At 33.5% G+C, this 21,846-nt stretch overlaps 3 protein-coding genes across 3 annotated transcripts in view; 1 reads left to right on the top strand and 2 right to left on the bottom strand.

Moving 5' to 3' along the window:
• Window positions 1-10,325, bottom strand: part of LOC147392951 (ABC transporter I family member 17-like) — a 48,999-nt gene extending 38,674 nt beyond the window's left edge. Inside the window, exon 1 of the mRNA XM_086456768.1 lies at window positions 10,268-10,325. Coding sequence (XP_086312894.1) covers window positions 10,268-10,283 — 16 coding nt within the window. The 5' untranslated portion in view covers window positions 10,284-10,325. The remainder of the gene's footprint in view (window positions 1-10,267) is intronic.
• LOC147392950 (ABC transporter I family member 17-like) lies at window positions 5,197-10,396 on the bottom strand. The gene is made up of 4 exons (XM_086456766.1): window positions 10,268-10,396; window positions 9,835-10,167; window positions 5,710-5,897; window positions 5,197-5,559 (listed from the first exon to the last, which is right to left on the bottom strand). The coding sequence occupies exons 1-4, from the start codon at window positions 10,281-10,283 to the stop codon at window positions 5,305-5,307; spliced, it is 792 nt and encodes a 263-aa protein (XP_086312892.1). The 5' UTR covers window positions 10,284-10,396; the 3' UTR covers window positions 5,197-5,304.
• Window positions 10,397-18,603: 8,207 nt separating this feature from the next.
• Window positions 18,604-21,846, top strand: LOC147392949 (uncharacterized). The gene is made up of 2 exons (XM_086456398.1): window positions 18,604-18,742; window positions 20,269-21,846. The coding sequence occupies exon 2, from the start codon at window positions 20,303-20,305 to the stop codon at window positions 21,623-21,625; it is 1,323 nt and encodes a 440-aa protein (XP_086312524.1). The 5' UTR covers window positions 18,604-18,742; window positions 20,269-20,302; the 3' UTR covers window positions 21,626-21,846.

Here is a 21,846-nt window from a genome sequence, read left to right as displayed (position 1 = left end):
TAATCTGAATCGAAATTCTCAGCAACTTGTGCACTTGCACATACCTTCTATTCATCAATATAGGTCATTATCTGTCTCAACTGCTCAATTAACAAGTGTTGATCGATTTGAAGATCTTTGTGACGTTGAGTGAGCTCCTTGAGTCCCTTAAAAAAAATTTACAAAGCATTGCGGTGCCCTTTCTAGGGTATCTAGTCAAGCCATGAAATGTCCTCAAAGTTCGGACTTGGTGTTCGGTTATCCTCAAATTGCTCTTCCTCAAATTCTTCTTACGGAGGCCCATAACCACGTGGGCTTTCGTTTTCATCCACATTGATGCCCAGGGCCCTGAAGCCCTGCACATCAATCTTTAAGGCCTTTTTCCACTTAAAGGGTGGAAGTCTCTTTCGGTTACCTTGTGTGATCGAACTAGCTATCAAGGCACTTATCTGTCGATAGAGAATGTGACAAACAAGATGAGGCAATACGAATGATCGACTCTAATTGGTCATCACATCGACTAATGTCTCCATAAACAACTGAACCAAACCAAATGTCTGGTCACGTGTCTAGATTGCGTGCAAGATGTAGACATGCTTGGTATACATTCTGTTAAATGTTGTGTACCGAGCACATTGGTTGTAATCCAATACCAACATAAATATTGATTTTCATAAAGGCACTTGGATTTCAACACGCCATTTTTTATGTAAATATCTTGCTTGGTGAGGCCGACGTGTGTGATGTAGTAATCGAATTCAAAATTGGGTTCACACATGCCATTTTTCACCAAATCGATTCCTAAGATCGCTTAAATATTGAAAGCATCAATCGTGATCAAAATGCCACTAAAATTGATAGTGATCGAAGGAGCGGAGGAGTCGGCTCAGACATATGAACCATAAAATCCCCGAATTAATTCCTCGCTAAACTTTTTATCTTCCTCATAAAATAATCGACTCCAACCACGTGTCTTGAGGAGTGTCAAATGTATCGTAGTAAACCTCTTCAAAAAAGATTGATCGGATTTTTGGGGCCATGGATAGAAAGAGGTGGAGAAGGAGAAGATAAAGATATAAGAAAAGGATTAGGTTTAGGGTTCTTTTAAAAGATGTTCAATTTTTCAGGAAAATAAAATTTTCTAGAAAATTTCAAAATGGAAAATAAATTTTATAGAAAATTTTTCTTATGAAATTTTACAAAAATTGAACCATTTTAAACTCTCAATAGTGAGTTCAAATTGATAGAAGAATGAGAAAATTTGGTTCTATGTCATAGTAAATACAATTTGCAAGTCTTTTATATCAAGGCTTGCCTCTCGAAAAGAGCTAAGTTTATTGTCGTCAGCCAGACAATAACGTGGGGGATAATCCTGATAGATATGATCACTCAGAAATTAATATTTTTATTGGGATTTGGGAGATGAAGAAAATGTTTGAGCCTTTGACCATTGATTTGAAAAATACTGCCATCTGCGGGATTGAGAATCTCAATGTTGCCATGAGGATGAATGTTATGGATCACAAATGGTCCTGTCCATCGAGATTTCAATTTTTTAGGGAAGAGATGGAGACGATAATTGTAAAGTAACACTTTTTGACTTAGATGAAAGGATTTTCTCTGAATATATTTGTCATACTAGACTTTTGTTCGATCTTTATAGAATTTAACATTGTCATATGTGTCATGCAATTCTTCTAACTCGGAGAGTTAAAGTTTTATATGATCCCCTATCTTAACAAGATCAAAGTTCAAATGTTGGACAACCCAATAAGCTTGGTGTTTAAGTTCGATCGGAAGGTAACAAACTTTCCTGAAGATAATACGATAGGGGAAACATGCTGATCGGAGTTTTGAAAGTCATTCTATAGGCTCACAAGACATCAATTAAACGCAAAGACCAGTCTTTCTGAGTATGATTGACTATTTTTTCAAGAATAATTTTAACTTCGCGATTAGATATTTCAACTTGCCTACTCATTTGTTGGTGAAATGGGGTGGCGACCTTGTGAGTAATGACATATTTGTGCATTAGGATTTCAAATACTTGATTGTAAAAATGCTTACCTCCGCCACTAATGATGGCACGAGGAGTACCAAAACGAGCAAATATGGTATTCTTAAGGAATTGAATGACTTTGTTGTCGTTGGTTTGACACGTTGTTGCCTCAACCCATTTAGACACATAGTCGACTACAACTATGATATATTAGAATCCGTGTGAAATGAAGAAGGGTCTCATGACGCCAATACCCCAAACATCGAAGATTTCGATGATCAAAATTGGTTGTTAGGGCATTTCGTTCCTTCGATTAATCTTACCTAAACATTGGCATTAATCACAAGATTTAGCGAAAAGATAGGTGTCTTTAAAAAATGTTGGCCAGTAGAAATTGTATTGTAGGACTTTTGTTGTTCTTTTCCTACCTCTAAAGTGACCACCACAAGTATGGTTGTGGCAAAACTCAAGAATATTTTCCTGATCGCTATCAGAAACACACCAACGAATTATTTGATCTGGACATTACTTTTATAAGTATGAATCATCCCAGAAAAACCATTTAGCTTAGGCAAAAAATCTCATCCTTTCTTGCTTTTTCCATAAAGTAGGTGTTTGCCTTGTCACCAGGTAGTTGACAATGTCATCATACCAGGGTGTGTCCAGATTAAAGATTGTCCTGATATATTCATCTAGAAAATTCTCAAAGATGGGCAGGAAGTCAGAACTTATTTTAACTACTAATTTTGATAAGTGGTCTGTTACCACATTCTCGCATCATATTTTATCTCGAATTTCAAGATCAAATTCTTGAAGTAGGAGGACTCAACGGATTAACCTTGCTTTTGGATCCTTCTTGGCAATAAGGTATTTCGGTGTTGTACGCTAAATAAAGAGTTCAACCTTGGATCCTATCAAATAGAAGCGGAATTTATTCAGAACAAAAACTACTACTAATAATTCTTTCTCAGTGGTAGAATAGTTGAGTTGGGCATCGTTTAACATAATACTTGCATACTGAATGACAAGGGGGAGTTTGTCAACTCATTGCCTTAGAATAATTCCTATCACACAGTCAGATACATCGCACATCACCTCAAAAGGGATATCCCAGTTGGGTAGCTAGATGATAGGTGCTGAAGTCAACTCAGTTTTGAGCTTGTCAAATGCATTTAAACAGGCTCTTGAAAGTTTAAAGGTGGTGTATTTAGAAAGTAAGTCACATAGGGGTTTGAAAATCTTTCCAAAATCCTTGATAAAGCGCCTATAAAAGCCTGTATGTCCCAGGAAAGAACAGACTTCCTTTACAGTTTTAGAGGAGGCAGATTAGCGATAAGATCGATTTTTGGCAAAATTCCCTTAAATCTTTGTGTAAAGAAACCAACTTATTATTATACCAGCCTACTAGTAAAAATAAATAGATTTCAAAAACATGGTCATTTCTATTTTTAAATTTTGATTATGACATCTCATTCTTTCTATCTTCAACAAAAATCAAGATAAACTTAAATTTTAATATGAAGTAGAGAAAAAGAACGAGAAAAAAAAAAAGGAAAGAGAGAGCGATCCATCCAAAGATCTTAAATGTATAGTCATGAACATCTTTTTGTGAAGGATTTTTATGGCTTCTACTCCTTGAAATGAAAATTACGTCTTAATTGTATGTTTAATCTAATGATCTTCATCTTTTATTGACGTTGATTGATCTTCATTGTTTTTGCTACTTCTTGATCAATAGAAGGTAAGAAAGAGAAAATGATTAAGTCTCGGTTTGATGCTTTCCAAGTATACTTCAATGGTCAAGTTCATACTCAAATATAAAAATATATGAATAGAGAAGAAAATTAATAGTGATCAGATATGAAGATTAGAACTTAGTCAAGCCAACACTTTTTTTAGTTTCTAAAGGGTATCTTTATAGGGAAGCCTTGGACAGGTGTCATTACACTACTTGTCCAAATGTATGATGAGTTGGATAGTTAATATGCACTTAAGTGCTTTGGAAGATGGATCTATCACTTGTAAGCAAATACTTGAGTGTGATTCGTAAGTATTGCAGATCATTAATGCAAACTAGACAACCAAAGAATTTTGACATATGATGTCCTATAAATCTAATAAGACATTGTATGCATTTCATTTAATGTGAAAAGATATGCTTGAATTTAAATACTTGATAGGGATTATATGTATATATATGGAAGCGTTAAGAAGCCCTAAAGAGAGCCAAACATCGTCCCAAACATTTTTGAAAATAAGGGTTAGAAAGTTTCATAATGGGCTGATTTTTTGTGACAATGATCTTTATGGTGAAAATATCATTTTCACCAAATCAGTTCATTCCGAAACTTCTAACCCTAGTTTACAAGTTGAAGAATCGTGGACCATCCGATTTTTATAAATCACTTTTGATGAGGTTATAAGTTACAGAATACGTTGCTTTTTGGTGAGGATGATCTCCTTATCATAGAGATCATCCTCAACAACAACAAAAAAAAAAAAAAAATCAGCCCATTCTGAAACCTCTAACCCATACATTGAAAAATGTTTGGCACAATGTTTGGCTATCTTTAGGGCTTCCAAACACCACCCATATATATATATATATATATAGGAGTAGGTCAGATATGAGCTAGGGATTATATCATATATAAGCTCGGGATCAAATATAGGCTTGGGATTAAATCATATATGAGCTAATGATTAGGTTAGGCATGAGCTAATCTGATATGAGCTTGGGATTAAGTTAGATATGAGTGCGAGATTAGGTTAGATACGAGAGCGAGATTATATCAAATACAATATGTAACACTTGAGTATGATGTGTAAGCTCGAGATTAGGTCCCTATGTGATATCGTTAAGATGTGAATTGCTTTAACATCTTGATTTACATAAGCTCGGGAACTTGGGTTCCGTCTTTTTTTGTGGGGATAATTTCATATTTTCGGGGTACATGTTAGAATCTTAAGGTGGGACAAAAAATGATTACCACATAGATTGTATTTCGAGTGGGCTGGTATAATAATAAGTTGATTTCTTCATACAAAGATTTACTTTTATAATGGTTATAATTGAAGGAAAAGAGTAGGACATCGTTGAAGTTCATTAAAATCTATTATGAGATCAGAGAAAATTAGCCAATGTTTGGGATGATCAATCCGAAAGGACTATAGACAATTCTGAGACCTCTTCCAATAAAGAATGATATAGACGTAGTTGGTCTGTTAAAATGCGTTGGATTAAGTTTCATGTTATAAAAATGATCAAACATAAAAAAAACATGGGATATTGATCATAATATCTAAGAGATCAAACATAAAAAGAACTAGTTGCTAAGTTCGAGGAACCTCTGAGCCATTGGATGCTTGGCTTCAGAGAGTTGGTAAGGTTTCAAGACCTCAACAATCTCGCCGTTGACAAGGAGGCACACCATGTCAGCAATCCTTTGGATCTGCTTTATGCTATGAGAAACCATGATAATCGTCAAGCTACGAATATTCTTCAATTTCACAATCACATCCTCTATGTGTTGCGTCGATATTGGATCTAATGCACTCGTTGGTTCATCCAACAACAAAACCTACAAATTGAAAACAAAAATATTATTAATGTCAAATGGATCATATATATTCATTTGGGGCATCTCAAATATACTTCAAAGCATTGGCATGTGATTTAGGGCCATGCTTTCACAAATATTTGCAAGCAATAATAAGTGTAGTTTATCTACCTCGGGTTCATTGGCTAGGGTCCTAGCAAGTGCAACACGCTGAGCTTGACCCACGGATAGCTCAACACCATTTTTGGTGATGAAGGAGGAATCAAGGTTGATGAGGCTGAGTAGCTTGCACACATCCATATCTGTTAGCTTCTTGCCTATCAATTTCGGTCCATAACAAATATTATCCGCAACAGTGCCTGGGAGATGTAAAGGGCTTTTAAACATTATCATCAAAAGCACAAGCAATGCATGAAATGCACCAGAATTGCCCATTAAAATTGTTTTTTTAATATACATATTAATGCTTCATTAATAATAGTTTTCTATTCCCGCACGTCATGAGTTTGATATCTAGTGTAAGTATTAATTCCTCAGGGGATACCTGTGAGGGTGCACCACACTTATCTTGTATGTATGATGTGCAGGCATTGCACATACCCCGGAATTAGTCCTTGGATACAGACTATGGTTTATGGATTGGACAAAGCCCAAATACAAGCCTGGTCCACTACCTAAGGGATACACAATTATTAAAATAAAAGAAAATAGTTTTCTATTTGAATTATTAGATGCTTAGTAACAAAATCTTAGGTTTAGATGGATGAGAAATATTTAACTTATTAAAAAAAATGGATTATTATATTTATATATATATATATATGGAAATGTTCAGCACCCTAAGTTTTACCACACACTTTAACAAATGTTTTTTGTCCTACATGGGTTAGAAGTTTTGGAATGGGCTGATTTTTGGTGAGGATTATCTCTATGATTAGAAGATCATCCTCCCCAAAAATCAGTCCATTCTGAAATGTTTAACCCCATGTTTACACGTTGAAAAATTATGGACTGTCCATTTTTTGTAAATCATTTTTGATGGGGTTAGAAGTTTTGGAATGAGCTGATTTTTGGTGAGGATGATCTCCTCACCATAGAGATCATCCTCACCAAAAATCAGTCCATTCCAAAACTTCTAACCCATGTAGGACAAAACACGTTTGTTAAAGTGTGTGGTAAAACTTAGGGTGCTGAACATTTCCCTATATATATACCATAGAGATCATCCTCACCAAAAATCAATCCATTCCAAAACTTCTAACCCATGTAAGACAAAACACGTTTGTTAAAGTGTGTGGTAAAGCTTAGGGTGCTGAACGGGACCCATATATATATATATATATATATATATATATATATATATATATATATATATAGGGTCCCGTTCGCCACCCTTAGTTTTACCACACACTTTAACAAACGCGTTTTGTCTTACATGGGTTAGAAGTTTCGGAATGAGCTGATTTTTGGTGAGGATGATCTCTATGGTGAGGAGATCATCCTCACCAAAAATCAGCTCATTCCAAAACTTCTAACCCCATCAAAATTGATTTACAAAAAATGGACGGTCCACGATTTTTCAACGTGTAAACATGGGGCTAAACATTTCGGAATGGGCTGATTTTTGGGGAGGATGATCTTCTAATCATAGAGATCATCCTCACCAAAAATCAGCCCATTCCAAAACTTCTAACTCATGTAGGACAAAAAATGTTTGTTAAAGTGTGTGGTAAAACTAAGGGTGGCGAACGGGACCCATATATATATATATAGGGTCCCGTTCGGCACCCTAAGCTTTACCACACACTTTAACAAACGCGTTTTGTCTTACATGGGTTAGAAGTTTCGGAATGAGCTGATTTTTGGTGAGGATGATCTCCTCACCATAGAGATCATCCTCACCAAAAATCAGCCCATTCCGAAACTTCTAACCCATGTAGGACAAAACGCGTTTGTTAAAGTGTGTGGTAAAACTTAGGGTGCCGAACGGGACCCATATATATATATATATAAATTGATTCAACCGACTTTTCATAACTCAACCACTATTGTGATTGAAAGTTTCTTGTTAACATGTACTCCTTCATGTGCAATAAATACACTTTGAAAATTGGACTTTGCATCAGAAGTGCCCTTCAAAATTTTTTTTTATCAAATTACCCTCACATTCCAATTACCAAAGTCTAATTATTGCACAGAATTCCCTCGTGATACATTTTTTTATGGGAAATGCAATCATGTATCCCGAGAAGTGTGAATCTATGATTCTTGAATTTTTCATGTTAGAGTAGTCGATTGAATTTGCCAAGTGAGGTAGTCAAATTATCACGATTCCAAAAGAGTCTTGATATTTTGACTATCCCACATGATATACTCAATCGACTAGCTAACATGATAAGTTCTAGAATTGTAAATCTATGCTCATCAAAATATACAATTCCCTCTAGATACTTTTTTTTAAATGAAAGTGCAATCATATATCCCGAGGAATGTAGATCTATAGTTCTCGAATTTATCATGTTAAAATAGTCAATTGAGTTGGATAAATAGATTTTCATGACTTCAAAAGAGTCATGGTAGCCTGACTATCCCACGTGGCATACTCAATTGATTACTTGACGTGAAAAGTTCAAAAATCATAAATCACACTCCTCGGGATACACAATCCTTTGAGATATATAATTTTTTATATATATAGAGAAGTGCAGCCGTGTTTTCCGAAGAGTGTACATTTGCGATTTCTTAATCTGTCACGTCAGGGAGACGATTGAGTTTGCCACTGATTGTCAGATTCTCGCGATTCTTTAAAAAATAAAAATAAAAAATGAAAATAGATTAAAAATCACAAGATTTTCCGACAGAAAATAGGGACGATTTGAGACTACTTTTTAAAACATTGACTTTTTTACCACATTTTGTTGTAGCATTTAAATTGTTTAAATTACTTTTTAAAGTATCCAAAGAAACAGTCTCCTGGTGAATATTTGAGATACATCTATATTTTAAACTTTATGATACATCCCTTGACCTTGGACTTCTTTTATAAATTAATAAAAATAAATTAAATAATCTAAAATCCCTTGATTTTTCTTCCAAAATACGATGAATCTCACCAAAATGTAGAAGGGTCACATGTGGGAAGGAATTTTCTTTTCTTTTATAATTTTTTGGATGATATTTTAATCATTTAATGAGATAATATTTAAAAGTGGATATAAAAAACTTTAGATTTTCAATCATTTTTGAAAAATGAAGTTTTTGAGATCATTTTACTTTTATTTTATAGATTTAATAAAGAGTTGAGATCCGTTAACTCCAAAAAATAAATCATAAAAGAAACACATGATCCCAACCCTTTAAACACAAAATTGAATGGTTGAGATTTATGAGTATCTTAATAATATAAATCTCGGAAATACTTATCCTGATGATAATAAGAAATTAAGTACTTGAATTCAATGGCTAGAATTCAACGGAGAAGGTAAGACATTTTCGTTAAAATTCAAATTCTTTTATTTGGGTCAAACAAATATAACAGTTTTAAAAAGTCATAACGTAGAAAATCTTCGGGACAGACTTTTCTAAACTCACAAGGTACAAGGGGCCATTTAAATGAGGAAAAAATATATATAAAAAATTCCTAGAGATAAGCACTGCTTTTTTTCCATGGAGAAGTGATTTTGACATACCTATGAGGTTTAGCAAATATTAGAGATATACTTGAATGTTTCAAATTGATGACATACCCCTTGGCCTAGGTCTTCTTATAAAGACTAACACAAATCACCTTAATGTCATTATCTTCAATTTCTAGCCAAAACCCTTTGATTTTTACATTCGTTTCTTGAACTTTAACATTGAAAAATGCTAAATTGACTTTTTACACCAGTTTAGACATTGTTTTAACGTGGTGGTGTGTACATCATAATCATAGATATTTTCCTCGAGATACAAGTGGAAAGCATCTATGGTTTTGTGCACACCACCAAACCAGCATAGTGTCGTAGGAAGTTAGTGTAGAACTATTCTTTAAGAACATAGGATGTTTGGGTAGAAAAATCAAGGGATATAGATTGAAGAAAAGGGAATTTAGGTCATTGTAGGTTAGTCTCTCAAACAACCAAGATCAGTTTGAAAACATAGGGGATATCTCAAATATTTACCAAAACGTGGGGGGCTAAATCTAAATCACATTTTTTTTCTTAGTTTGAATGAGTAATAAGTGGTACCTAATGTTGCATTCAACTCCATGGAGCACAGAATCATCACACACACACACAGACACAGATAACGTACCTTCAAAGAGAACAGGAAGCTGGAACAGCATCCCTACTTTACGACGGAGGCTGAGAGCATCAAGATCGAGAATATCCTGACCGTCCATAAACACTGACCCCACTGATGGCTCCCACAAACGATTTAGAGATCTTAAAAACGTCGATTTTCCACTCCCACTTGGCCCAATTATACCAATGATCGATCCTTTGGGTATATCAACACATACCCGATTCAGTATTACCATTCCAGTGTCCGATACTTTCGTCAACTCATTTACACGAAATTTCGGTTTCGGTTCTTGTTCCGATTCTGGTTCTCCCACTTCGACTATTAAATGCTGTCTCAAGTCATCTACATGTATAGAGATTAGAGAAGAAAAAACAGAGTTGATTCAATGGGTTTTTTTCAACAAGAGAGAAGATTCAAAAACAAAAAGAAATTTGAAAATTACCTGAATGGGCATCCATTTGTTGAGAGAGAGAGATAGAGAGAGAGAGAGAGATGTGGTAATGGTGAATCTGAATGAATGAGAGACATAGAGTTGATATATGTAGGTGGAAGAGGGAGAGTTAGTTCTACACCAGAGAGAGGTGCGTCTGGATCGCACCGTTTTTTATTATTTGTCACTTTCTCTTGTCACGTTGTTTGTACTGAAGAATACTATTATTTCAGAGTTTACCGTTTTTAGGATCTTGTTCAGAGTGAAAATACCAAATTGGGCATGTTTATCTTTCAAATTCCCAATTGGCATAATAATGTTTGCTTATTGCGGTAATATGTTCGAAAATTTACTTAATAAACCCTCTGGCCCGGACGTCTTTCTAAATGGACCCTGAACATTGAGTGAATTTTTGCTCACAGCCATCTCTCTCTTGCCCGCATGTCCTCTGCCCACAGATTTATTTTTTAAGATTTCAAATCTTAAAAAAGTCGCATTGATTGTCACATTGACAATCCTACAACACTGTCTTCTAGATTTCATGAAAATATTCATATTAACAATATTGTTTTTCGAGTTTGACCTAAGGTGTTGAAAATGGATGGCTACCGAACACTCAAATTTAAAAACAAAAATCAATGGTGAAAATTTACTATTTTTTGATTTATTTTTTTAAAGTTCATATAATTTTATCTTCTACAACCCCATTACATCGAATCATGTTTTTGAATCTCATAAGGTTATCCGATCATAAAGTTTTCTTTTTTTCACTATGGGCAGGAGAGAGAAATTTCTTCTCTCATTGTTGATGTCATTTGCACCACATGTCAAATGACTGTTGCATTGTAAGCAAAAAACACTCCTGAGCTTTGGGGTGGTCTATTAACTAACAATCATTAAAAGGGTGGGTCTATTTGCACATCGAAATAGCTCAATGCACCCACTTAAGTGATTTTTGAAGAGAGGAAAAAACAAAAAACAAATCACCCTTTCATTTTGGTTTATTGCTCACATTATCATCTATCGAACAAAAACCCACTTCCTTCTTCTTTTTTCTTCATATTCATAGTTTTCTAAGTTTGTGAGGTTGAATGAATGGATGTTAAGTTTCAGGTTTTTTATTTTCTTCAAGTTATCGTATTTTTTTTTTAAATTTCTTTTACTTTTTTGCATTTAATCGTCAAGGAAGATGTAAAATCGCTATTAAAACTTTGAAACAATGATTTTGAATCAAAGAATTCGAATATTTTTTAACAGTTTTGTTTGATCGGTAGGTTCAAACCGAACTTGTATTATCAAATTCAGTAAGTACTTACCAAATATTACTAAACAAATTCGATAGGTATCTACCGAGCAAAATTTTCTATAAAACATTACAAAACCAATTTAGTACGTACCTACTGAATCTTATAAAATAGTTTCAGTAAGTATCTACCGAACAAATTAAACTTTCTCATGTGAATGGCTTCGACTCAATTGGAAATGTTAGGGTAAGAAAAACAAATAAGATCAATGCTTTAAATCCTCATTAAAATCTTTCTAGATGCAAAGAAAAAGAAATGAGAAAAGGAGAGAGAGAGGGGGGAAGAAGAAGAGAAGAGGAAAAAAAGTAAAGATGAAGAAAATTGTTCGACACTTTTAGGTGCATGCAATGAGTAATGGTGGTTAAAACAGATTATTAAGTGTGTGCAAAGGGGTATTTTAAAGTTAAAGTGGGTATCGCAAGCAAGTGGGTGAAATGAGACATTTAGGTGTGTGAAAAAAAAATCCACCATCATTAAAATTCATACTCACATAGTAAAAAAATTCGAATTCAATACTATTTATATAAAGGGTTGCTAAATTTGTACGTATTGAAATAGCCTATTGCACCCATTTACGTGACTTTTGAAAAAAATCAAATTACCATTTTACCTTTACGTTATTGTTTATTGCACACACCACCACTTACCAACAAAAAAACCCAAAATTCACTTCATCATCATCTTCTTCTTCCTTCCTTCCTTCCTCTTCTTCTTCTTTTAAATTTTGTGAGACATTGAATTAATGGAGATTAGGTTTTAAGGTTTTTTTTTTAATATCAAGGAAGATGAAAAAAATTACAATTAAAACCTCAAAATGATGATTTTGAATTAAAGAACTTTAGGATTTTTTGACAGATTTTTTTCAGTAGGTTTATACTAAACTTTTCTTAGCAAATTTGGTAGGTACTTATCGAATATTACAAAATAGATTCGATTGGTATCGATCAAATAAAACTTTGTATCAAACATTACAAAATCAATTTTGTAAGTACCTACCAAACATAACTTTCTCATGTGAACATTACAAAATCCTCATTAGAATCTTTCTAAATGAAAAAAAGAAGAAGAAGAAGAATCATTCGGTACATTTAAGTGGGTGAAATAAGTAATTTAGGATAAAGTACAGTTATTAGGTGTGTGCAATTAGGTATTTTAAAGTTAAGGTGAGTATCGCAAGTAAGTGGGTACAATTGGTCATTTTGGTGTGTGCAAATAGACCGACCCTTTGATAAAGGCTCGCTCAAGTCAAAAAATAAAACTACAAAGTGATGGTGTAAGTTTTTTAGAATTGCATACATTTGACCTCTTTAGATATTGTATTTATAGACTTTGGCACCCTATCCCCTAGAATCCAAAATACTTCTTTGAATTAGGAAAGAATCAATTAATAAGTAATTGATTCTTTCTTATTAAGGGGGATTTCCTTGTATTTCTAATAATTTTTCTAATTTGAGATACAATTTCTTGTGAATTTCATTATCTCGGATATCTTAAAGATTGAGTTGACTGGAATTTTTACTCGTCTCAACAACTTTCACAAGGTTATCCTTATTCAAGACATTTATGACCTCTCGAAACAATATCAATTTTAAAATCTAATTTAGTTGAAGTTTTTCTCATCTATGTTCATTAACTTAGTTGCATTTTCATTCAACCTTACTTTGGTTTCAACTAATTTATATTTTAAATTCTATAAGAAAAACTCGAGTTTAGAATTCAACTCAGTCATTGTGGGGGTGGGGGGAATAATGTTCAGAGTTAGGATGTACTTAAGGACAATTATGTTCCTTAATAGCGACTTCCCCGGTTCAGATTCCGTGCAATAGGTTGATCCGTACGATAATATCAGGTTATGGGAACGAGTTTTGTTCACGTGTGCCCTCTAGTCACACGTTAAATGAGTACTAAGGGCAATTACGTCCTTTAATAGTGTCTTTGACTTTTTTTGCCAACCTTCCCCTGTTCGAATTCCGTACTATAATACCAGGTTTTGAAACAAAGACGAATATTTAAGGAACTAGTTTTGTTAACGTGTGTGCCACGTTAAAGCACAATAAATGCACTTTTGGAATTTGGAAACTGGGGGTATTTTTTTTTTTATATAAAAAAATAGAAAAATTCAATTGTGCATCGATTCTCACATCGCAGACATCAATGTATGTACGAAATCATATATGCTTTTCTTCGAGATACGAGTGATAAGCATCTACGATTTTGTTGAAGATGCATACAAACAATAATATTTCACTTACTCTTAAAAATAATATTTTTAAGGGTATTTTCGGTATAAAATCCAATTTTTCAAAATGTATTTATTGCAATTTAACGTTATCGTGTTCCCTTAAGGCACCATAAAATATGAGGGTAGTTGGTCTAGAAATAGAAGGGGACCATGTCAAACAACTATGGGGTCCACCCATGTGCTGCATACCTTTATTGGTCACCTACATAATAAAAAAAAATTTGATGGATTGGTTAATTCACATCTTTCATCATCACACAATCATTAATATATAATTAAATTATTGTGATTCATTCAATCATGTAAAAATTATGAAAAATAGAGATGGTACATCTTTATACGAAGAGTCGTGATTTTCGAACTCCCCAACTTGTACTTATTACACCCCAATTAAAAATAAGTATCGTGCTGGGATGATGCAGGATTTACTGTGATTCTCACAATTCTGACGTGGAGATGCATATATAATCGTAGATGATTTTTACTTATATCGCGAGGAAGCACATCTATGATTATGTGCACATCCCACATCAGACTTGTGAGAATTGTAGTAAATACCCTTTGTAATTCCAGTATTTTTCTAAAAATTAAAAAAAAAAAAAATTAAGTGAAGGATTGAAATAAGTAAAAGTTCAGGTGCCAATAGATGTTCTCATTTTTATTTATTGTTTTTAGTTTGATTTCTATTTTTAGGTTTAAGATTTTATAAGCCTAATCATAATCATAGACAATTACTGAAATTATTTGAACAAATATTATAATGTTTTGTACAGTTAAGATTGTAATTTGAGCCAAACTTTTGTAATGTTTGAAGAATGTGTTTTAATATTTAATTGAGGGTGTGATAATAATTTAAGAAATTAAAGTGTAAAAAGTAAAAGTTGAGGTGCCAATACTAACTTTCAAAAGAAAATCATTCTATGATTTTAAGAAGATGTTGATAGATACAATAGACAATGATTCAAACATCTTGATCCATATTTCTAAATTGGATTGAGATGAATTGATTTTTTATGCTTGATTAAAAAAATTGTATTTTATCTCAATTAATATTTTAAAATATCTCATTTGATAGTTGTCATTTAATTATATTAATTAATATGCATGTGAGTGATGATGAAAAATTAGCGTGACAACTTAAAGAACAATGATTTTCTGATGCCTCCCCCTCTCTCTGGCATACACCCTCATCACAGAACCATAGATAATTTTCTCGTGATACATATAATCATAAATATTTTCTTGTGTATCCCAAAATAAATGATCTACAATTCTATAATGGGGGCGTATATCAGAGGGACATTTCAGATTATCCCGATCCCAATTTAAATTCATTCTATATTGTAATCCCCATTTCTAATTTGGAAAAGGCTTGTTAGGTGGAAATGCTCAAAAAGTGTCACAATAAAATATTATGCTAATAATTGTTTATACATCAACCACATGATGCTAGACCATAGAATCCTAAGACACCGGTTGTTAGAAGTTTCCCTTATTATTAACTAAATATTTTATTGTGGGCATGGTTGTGACTCCGGATAGATTTCAAATTATGGAACTCATTCAAGGATTGATTTTTCCAAGTAGATAGAGGAGAGAAATTTTTTAGGCAATTGGGGACATTCATACAAGTGGCTCCTTCCCACCCAATGAAAATATTACCTGTGTACATAACAAAAAATATAACTTTGAATCATGATAATCTGACTACCCCACGTGGCAAACTCAATCGACTATCTTGACGTGACAAGTTCATATTCGTAGTAGTTTTTTGAAGTGACTTGGTCTTTACATGACACGTGATTTATTGTGTTTTCAATCTGATGACATGCATCCCTGGCCTTATATCTTCTCTTATAGGCTGATGAAAAATGATCTTAGTGCCCTCATCATTGTCATTGACGATGTTATCAACATCATCGTAACATCTTATTCAAGAGGTCGAAGAGATAATTAAATTTGGAAGAAGAACCAATGATTACATAACTTTTTATTAGTTAATTAAAGAAGGTTGAGGTAAAGGAACATGTCATTCGTTTGAGCACATTGGAATCTTATAAATATTCACCAAAGAGTTGTAATAATAAGACTCGAAAAAACATATTCAATCTATACACACTTGACATGGCAAGTATATAGAGTCATAGATCTTTTTCTTCAGGATACACAAGAAAAAAGATCTACAGTTCTATGCACTTGCCACGTTAATCACGTAATTTTTTAGAGAATCATTTTATCTTTATTCTTCACCAAAAAATAAAATGCCTAGTGTCATGTGAAGAAGGCTATTGAAAGAGCCACTTGGTGACTCAAATCCCATCAATTGAGAGCTCTTCTTCCCTCCTCTGTCTGTGGAGGAAACTTTTTATCCTAAAAATAATATTCTAAAGAAAATAAAAAATATGATAGATTAATAATTTTATAACGTTTTTTTTTCTTTTAATTAAGAGAGGGTTTGGCAGACCTCAACCAGAAGAAGACAAACTACATTCAATAACGTTCCGTAAACCCAAGTACAATCTATTGTTTGCTTGTACCTTCCTAGAAAACGCCTCCCCATAACTTGCATAAATCTGCCATTTTTAATAAATAAATAAAAGTAAAAAAAATCTTTAAATCCAAGCAAAGAAAATGATTGGCATCCATCACGAGGAGGATATTCGTTGGATGGTTCTTAAAGAGTTGTGAGATCTGTAGCTTGAGTTGAAAGAATCGCTTAAAAGAATTTTGGGGAGGTGTTTGGGTAGATTTTGATTCTAGATTCTGGTTTTGGATAGTAACAATCAGATTGTGAAAACCGATATTGAGAATTCGGATTATTTCTTATTACATTATTCTGAAAATTTATTTCATTATCTAAAACTATAATCTCATTCTATCAGATAATTGTGTGAGTGTTCGGGTGTGTAACCAACTTGTGATCCTTAGCAACTATTTGAGTTAGTTCAATTCTGCAATTAACAGATCATGTTTATGGATAAAAAGTATGCACAAGTGAAAATTATAAAAGACATGACAAAGATCAAAAAATTCTATTAAAATTTATTTTAATTATTGACTTGATCATTGGAGTATTATTTATTATACCCTTAATAATTTTAGAATTTTTTAAAATGAGAAAATTAAGAAAAAGAACCCCACATGATATTGAAAATCTATATATACCTAAACACAAAAATGCATTTAGTAAATCTCCAGAAACCCAAGAATAGTGTCTTGCATTATTTTTTATTTCTTATTTTTCAATGCTTTTATTTTTTATTTTTTGTTGAAATCTATTTGTTAGTGAAATGTTGCTTTTATATAAATGAAAACCATGTAACATCAAATTCTAGAATTGTAATATGGCAAGAATCAGATGTTAGAATCCAAACCAAATGCTCTTTAATATTAGGAGGGATGGTAAGTGTTTGTTAGTCATCAAATGCCCACATCTGTGGACAATGAAATGATGAAGATTGTTGTTTGTACACGGAATGAATGATCCAGACACATTACAAAGGACTTTGACTAGATCGATGCTCGATGAAGCGGGATGGCTTCATACCACCACCCAAACAGGTTTCTAGTTTTCAATGTACTTGCAAGCCCAAGGAACCTAAGACAACTTCATATGTCGATAACTATATGGGACTACACTTTGACACCCAATTGAAAATCGAATTTAGCTAAATTTGACATACCTTGGTGTCGAATTTACCTTTTTTCACTTAATGTTCGAAAGTAACGATTTAATTCAATCTATAAATAAAGGTATGCTTTACTTACATGATTCATTGGATTTTTGAAATAAAAAATCGCGAATAATTCCAGCATACTTCTTATCACTTTTATTATCATGTCGGCTTGGATGTGCCACATCATAATCTAACTTAATTTATTAAGTCAAATGTTTTTTTGGAGGATAAATTGTTCCATTTTTTTTTTCCTCTTGTAGAGTAAGATGGGGTTAGGAATACCTCCACCAGAGCATCTTAAAAATAGATAGAATTCCATATCTTATTTTTTATTTTCTTGATGTTCTAAGTAACTATTTATGTTTTCCACTTAATATTATATGGACCTTAGGTTAGATTCTGGAGCTCAAAAAACACAACGTTTCAAAGAAAACCATAATTAACTTTTTCATCAACTTTAAGTTAAAAATGAAGAATTAAAATCTGTATAATTCATAAGTCGTTTTCTCGCTGATTTCTGATTTTAGATTGTTAGAATCAGATTATAAAAATTAAAAATTGATTTCCAAAATACAGAATCGATTCCGTTTGGCTATAATGTTTTTTTAACTAATTTCAAAATCTAGAATTAGAATCTCCTTTAGCTGACTTTTTTTTTTTTGGACCAAATTAGCTAACTTGACATCTTCATTTAGTTGGCTTTATTTTATGGTTGCAATAGAAAATGTTATATACCTAAAAGAGCAAAAACGTCATTTTGGGCAAAAATGCGAGAAATAGATGCTGCCTCATTTCTAATTTTTAGCTGATTCCTGATTCAGATGATGGAAGAACCAATTTTATAATCCAAATCAAAACTTACATTTAATTCTTGAATCGGATTATGAGCAAATTTTGAATGCTAGAGTCGAAAACAAACAGACCCATAAGTACCCAATTCATTGATAATTCAAATTGAGGACCAAATGTCAATCTTACAACGACTCCAAAAAAGATCAACCACAAGTAAAGAAGAGGAGAAGAGGTTTGCCCATAGAGAGTCAGAAACGGATTCCATTGACCCGGTCAGCCATCCATTTGTCTTGGTAGTTTTATTGGAGGCAGTTTTCTCAACCACCCCCAACCCACAAACATCTCTCCCTCTAACATAAAACAAACTTCTCTATCACTTCCCCTCCATTCCTTTCTTTTTCTATCAAAAGCATAGATCATCTCTCCCTTAAAGGATTGAACAATGGAGAAAGTGATTAATAGGCCAATCAAGGTAAGCTTAATCCATATGGTTCTCAAAGCTTCCAAAGATGTAGTGTTTTTTTTTTCCTTAAAAAATCAAATTTGAATTCTTCACAATAATACAAATGGTGGTTTGGTCATTTTTATTTTTATTTTCTTTTTATGAATATTTGTCATCACATTTTTTTGTTTTTTGTTTTTGTTTTTGTGGAATGGGAAATCAAATAAGTGAATTCAATCCCCTTGGTTGACCACCCATAAGGATTTATCCCGACTTACTTGATATGTGTGGTTTGTCGGGTAATGCATGTACCTAGGGGATTTGGGTGAGATATGGTTCTCTAAAAGGCGAATTGCCTCGCCCATGCTAGTCGCGCATACGGGTTTAACACCCCATTATAAATTTAAAAATATATATACATATTCTCAAGGAAGGATGAGTATGATATACCAAAGTTGATTCTATGTTGTGGATTCCCTTCATTTATGGGTTGATTTTTAGAAGAAATTTTATAAGAAATTAAATTGTTTGAAATATTGAATGCTTTGCAAATATAGCCCTTCTTAAGGCCCAAGCCTGAGCCCTCTCAAAAAGACCCATCATGCGCTAATCATCCCTTTTCAGCCCAATTATTTGTAATATTGAATGCTTTGTAAATTCAGCCCAATTATCCATTCTCCTCAAGCTTTTGTTTAGTCCACTCCACTTTCTTTCGCTATAATTCTCTCCATGGCCTTTCATTTATGGCTTTTCCTACTCTTTATTAAATCCCCTTTTTGTTTCTTAGAGACCTATAATCTTGAGGCACAAAGCCCATTGGCTCAAGATGAGTCTCACCTTTTGTTAAGGCTCGTAGAGGTCATCGCTAATTATCAAATCCATGATAGAGTCGACATTGGACCCGTTTATGGGTTCATATATGACCATCTAGGTTTGAAAACGGTCATGGTCCCATTAAGGACAAATTGAATCGAGAGTGTTACTCCTTATGTTCTATACACTTGAGAATGTCTTTTATGATCCCTCTCGTGCAACAAACTTAAGCTCTTCATTTTAATTAATAACATGAAATTAGAAACAAGATTCATTAACAAATCAAAAGTGATCTCCAACAAGCATGATCGATGTTTCAGCTACCTATCCACAATTCAGTCATAACATATCAAGGATATTGATATTATGTTATCAATCGCACATTCCTCATTCAAAGGAACATGTGATTGCAGGAGTGGATTAGAGTATTAGATTATGTTTATCGTATTAAGGTGTATCAAATCATTATCTTGATATAGTTAAGATTAGATCTTGTAGTTGTGGTAGTTATGTTGCATTATATGTGGGAAAATACACCAAATCATTTTTATGTTGTAGTTAGGGTAGTAATGTAATTATGTGTATCCATCTCTGTATTACTGGATATCAGATGATGTGGAAATTCACATTAATCACAAATATTTTTCAATTTTTCATCTCTCATATCTTAGTTTCACTTACTCTTTTTTGTTTACTATATGTAGATCTTAGTTTCACTTACTCTTTTTGTTTACTATATGTAGATCATTTGAAGTTTTTACATTGGAATCCAAATTCATGGCTACAACAGCAAAAGATGCTTCTCATGGAAAAGAGAAGAGTAGATCACACCCTTCAAACCCTCAACACATTGACCCTCCACATGTGAGAAGAATCTATAAGCCATCTAGTACTCCTGATGATAAAGCTTTTTCCTTCCTGTCTGGAAAATCAACCCCACACTATCTAAAGCATACAGTAAGCTCAGGTAAGGATAATGTTTCCAAGTTTGGGAAGAATCAAGTTTCTGATGATACAACACTTAAACATACTGCTAGTAGTCGAAGAAAATCGCTCGAAAAGCCTCCATCACCATCTCAACTTCAACGAACTTTATCGGCCAGCGGGAGAGGAAGGACACTCAAACCATCGTCTCCTCCGCCTAAGAATAAATCAAGTTCTCCAAAACCCGTCTCAGAAAAAACGTCAAAGACACCGCGAATTTTAAAATCTCAGCCAGTTTTTACAAAGCCGGGGAACATCAAAAAGAGCACAATAAGCACTAGTACTCCTAAGAAAGAAACTAAAGCTACCACCTCAAGTAGTACTACCACGACTCCTAGTAGTGATCTCGAAGTGATCGAATCACAAGGGATTAAACTTGAGAAAGAAGATAAAGCTACAACGGTGCAAGAAGTTGAAGAAGAGACGATTAAATTCATCAATGAAGAAGAACTTGATATTGAAATACTGCCACTCCTTGATCCAAGTCCAATTGAAGTAATAGAAATTGAACCAAATAATTCTTTGGATGAGAAGCCCATAAATCCTTGTGACTCGTCGACATTGTTGGAAGAACAAGTACTATCACCAACTCCACATATAGAAGAAGCCAAAGAGATAATAGATGAACACGTCGCAAATGAAGACGAAGACGACAACAACAACATCATCAACAATAATAAAGAGTTTACAAAGCATGGTGAAGAAGGTCAACCTAGAGACGAGACCAAGGAAGAGAAAGAAAGCAAGATTGAGAAGCCCGCATCTATGGATGATTCGAATGAAGAAAACACACCTCATATGTTGAACTTTCGAAAAGGTAAGGAGTTGGAAGAGAAAGAAGATCAAGATGAAGAAGGAAAGAGGCTTCAATTCAAAGAAAGAGGAGAAGGTTTAGGAGGGATTGATGCTGGGAAGGCCGAGCCGGAGAATTTCATCTTGAAAAAACAAGATGTTCAAGGGAAGAAAGAATCTCAAGCATACAATGATGTGATAGAGGAGACTGCAAGTAAGCTTGTTGAGAAGAGAAAGAGCAAGGTTAAAGCCCTTGTTGGAGCTTTTGAGACTGTTATTTCATTACAAGAGACTGAGGGTCAACAAGGTCAACAAACTGAATGAAGGTAGGAATTGAAGACCCCTTGACTTACTAGTCCTGAATGAATATGGAGGCAACATGCACCATGAGAGAACAAGTGCTCAACTGGTGCACAACTAAGGGTTTTTTTTTTTAAATTTTATTTTAATTAATTTGAGTTTATTGTATTAATGACCATGTCTTAAGGGTATGATGGTCAGAACAGACGTATATGTTTGTTTCATTATCAACATCTTTTATTTAA

Source organism: Akebia trifoliata, chromosome 10 (assembly GCF_017979445.1).
Source record: "Akebia trifoliata isolate Shusen 1 chromosome 10, ASM1797944v1, whole genome shotgun sequence".
NCBI classification, from domain to species: Eukaryota; Viridiplantae; Streptophyta; class Magnoliopsida; order Ranunculales; family Lardizabalaceae; genus Akebia; species Akebia trifoliata.
Note: the sequence above shows the minus strand (reverse complement) of the source record. Positions and strands in the feature narration are given on the sequence as shown.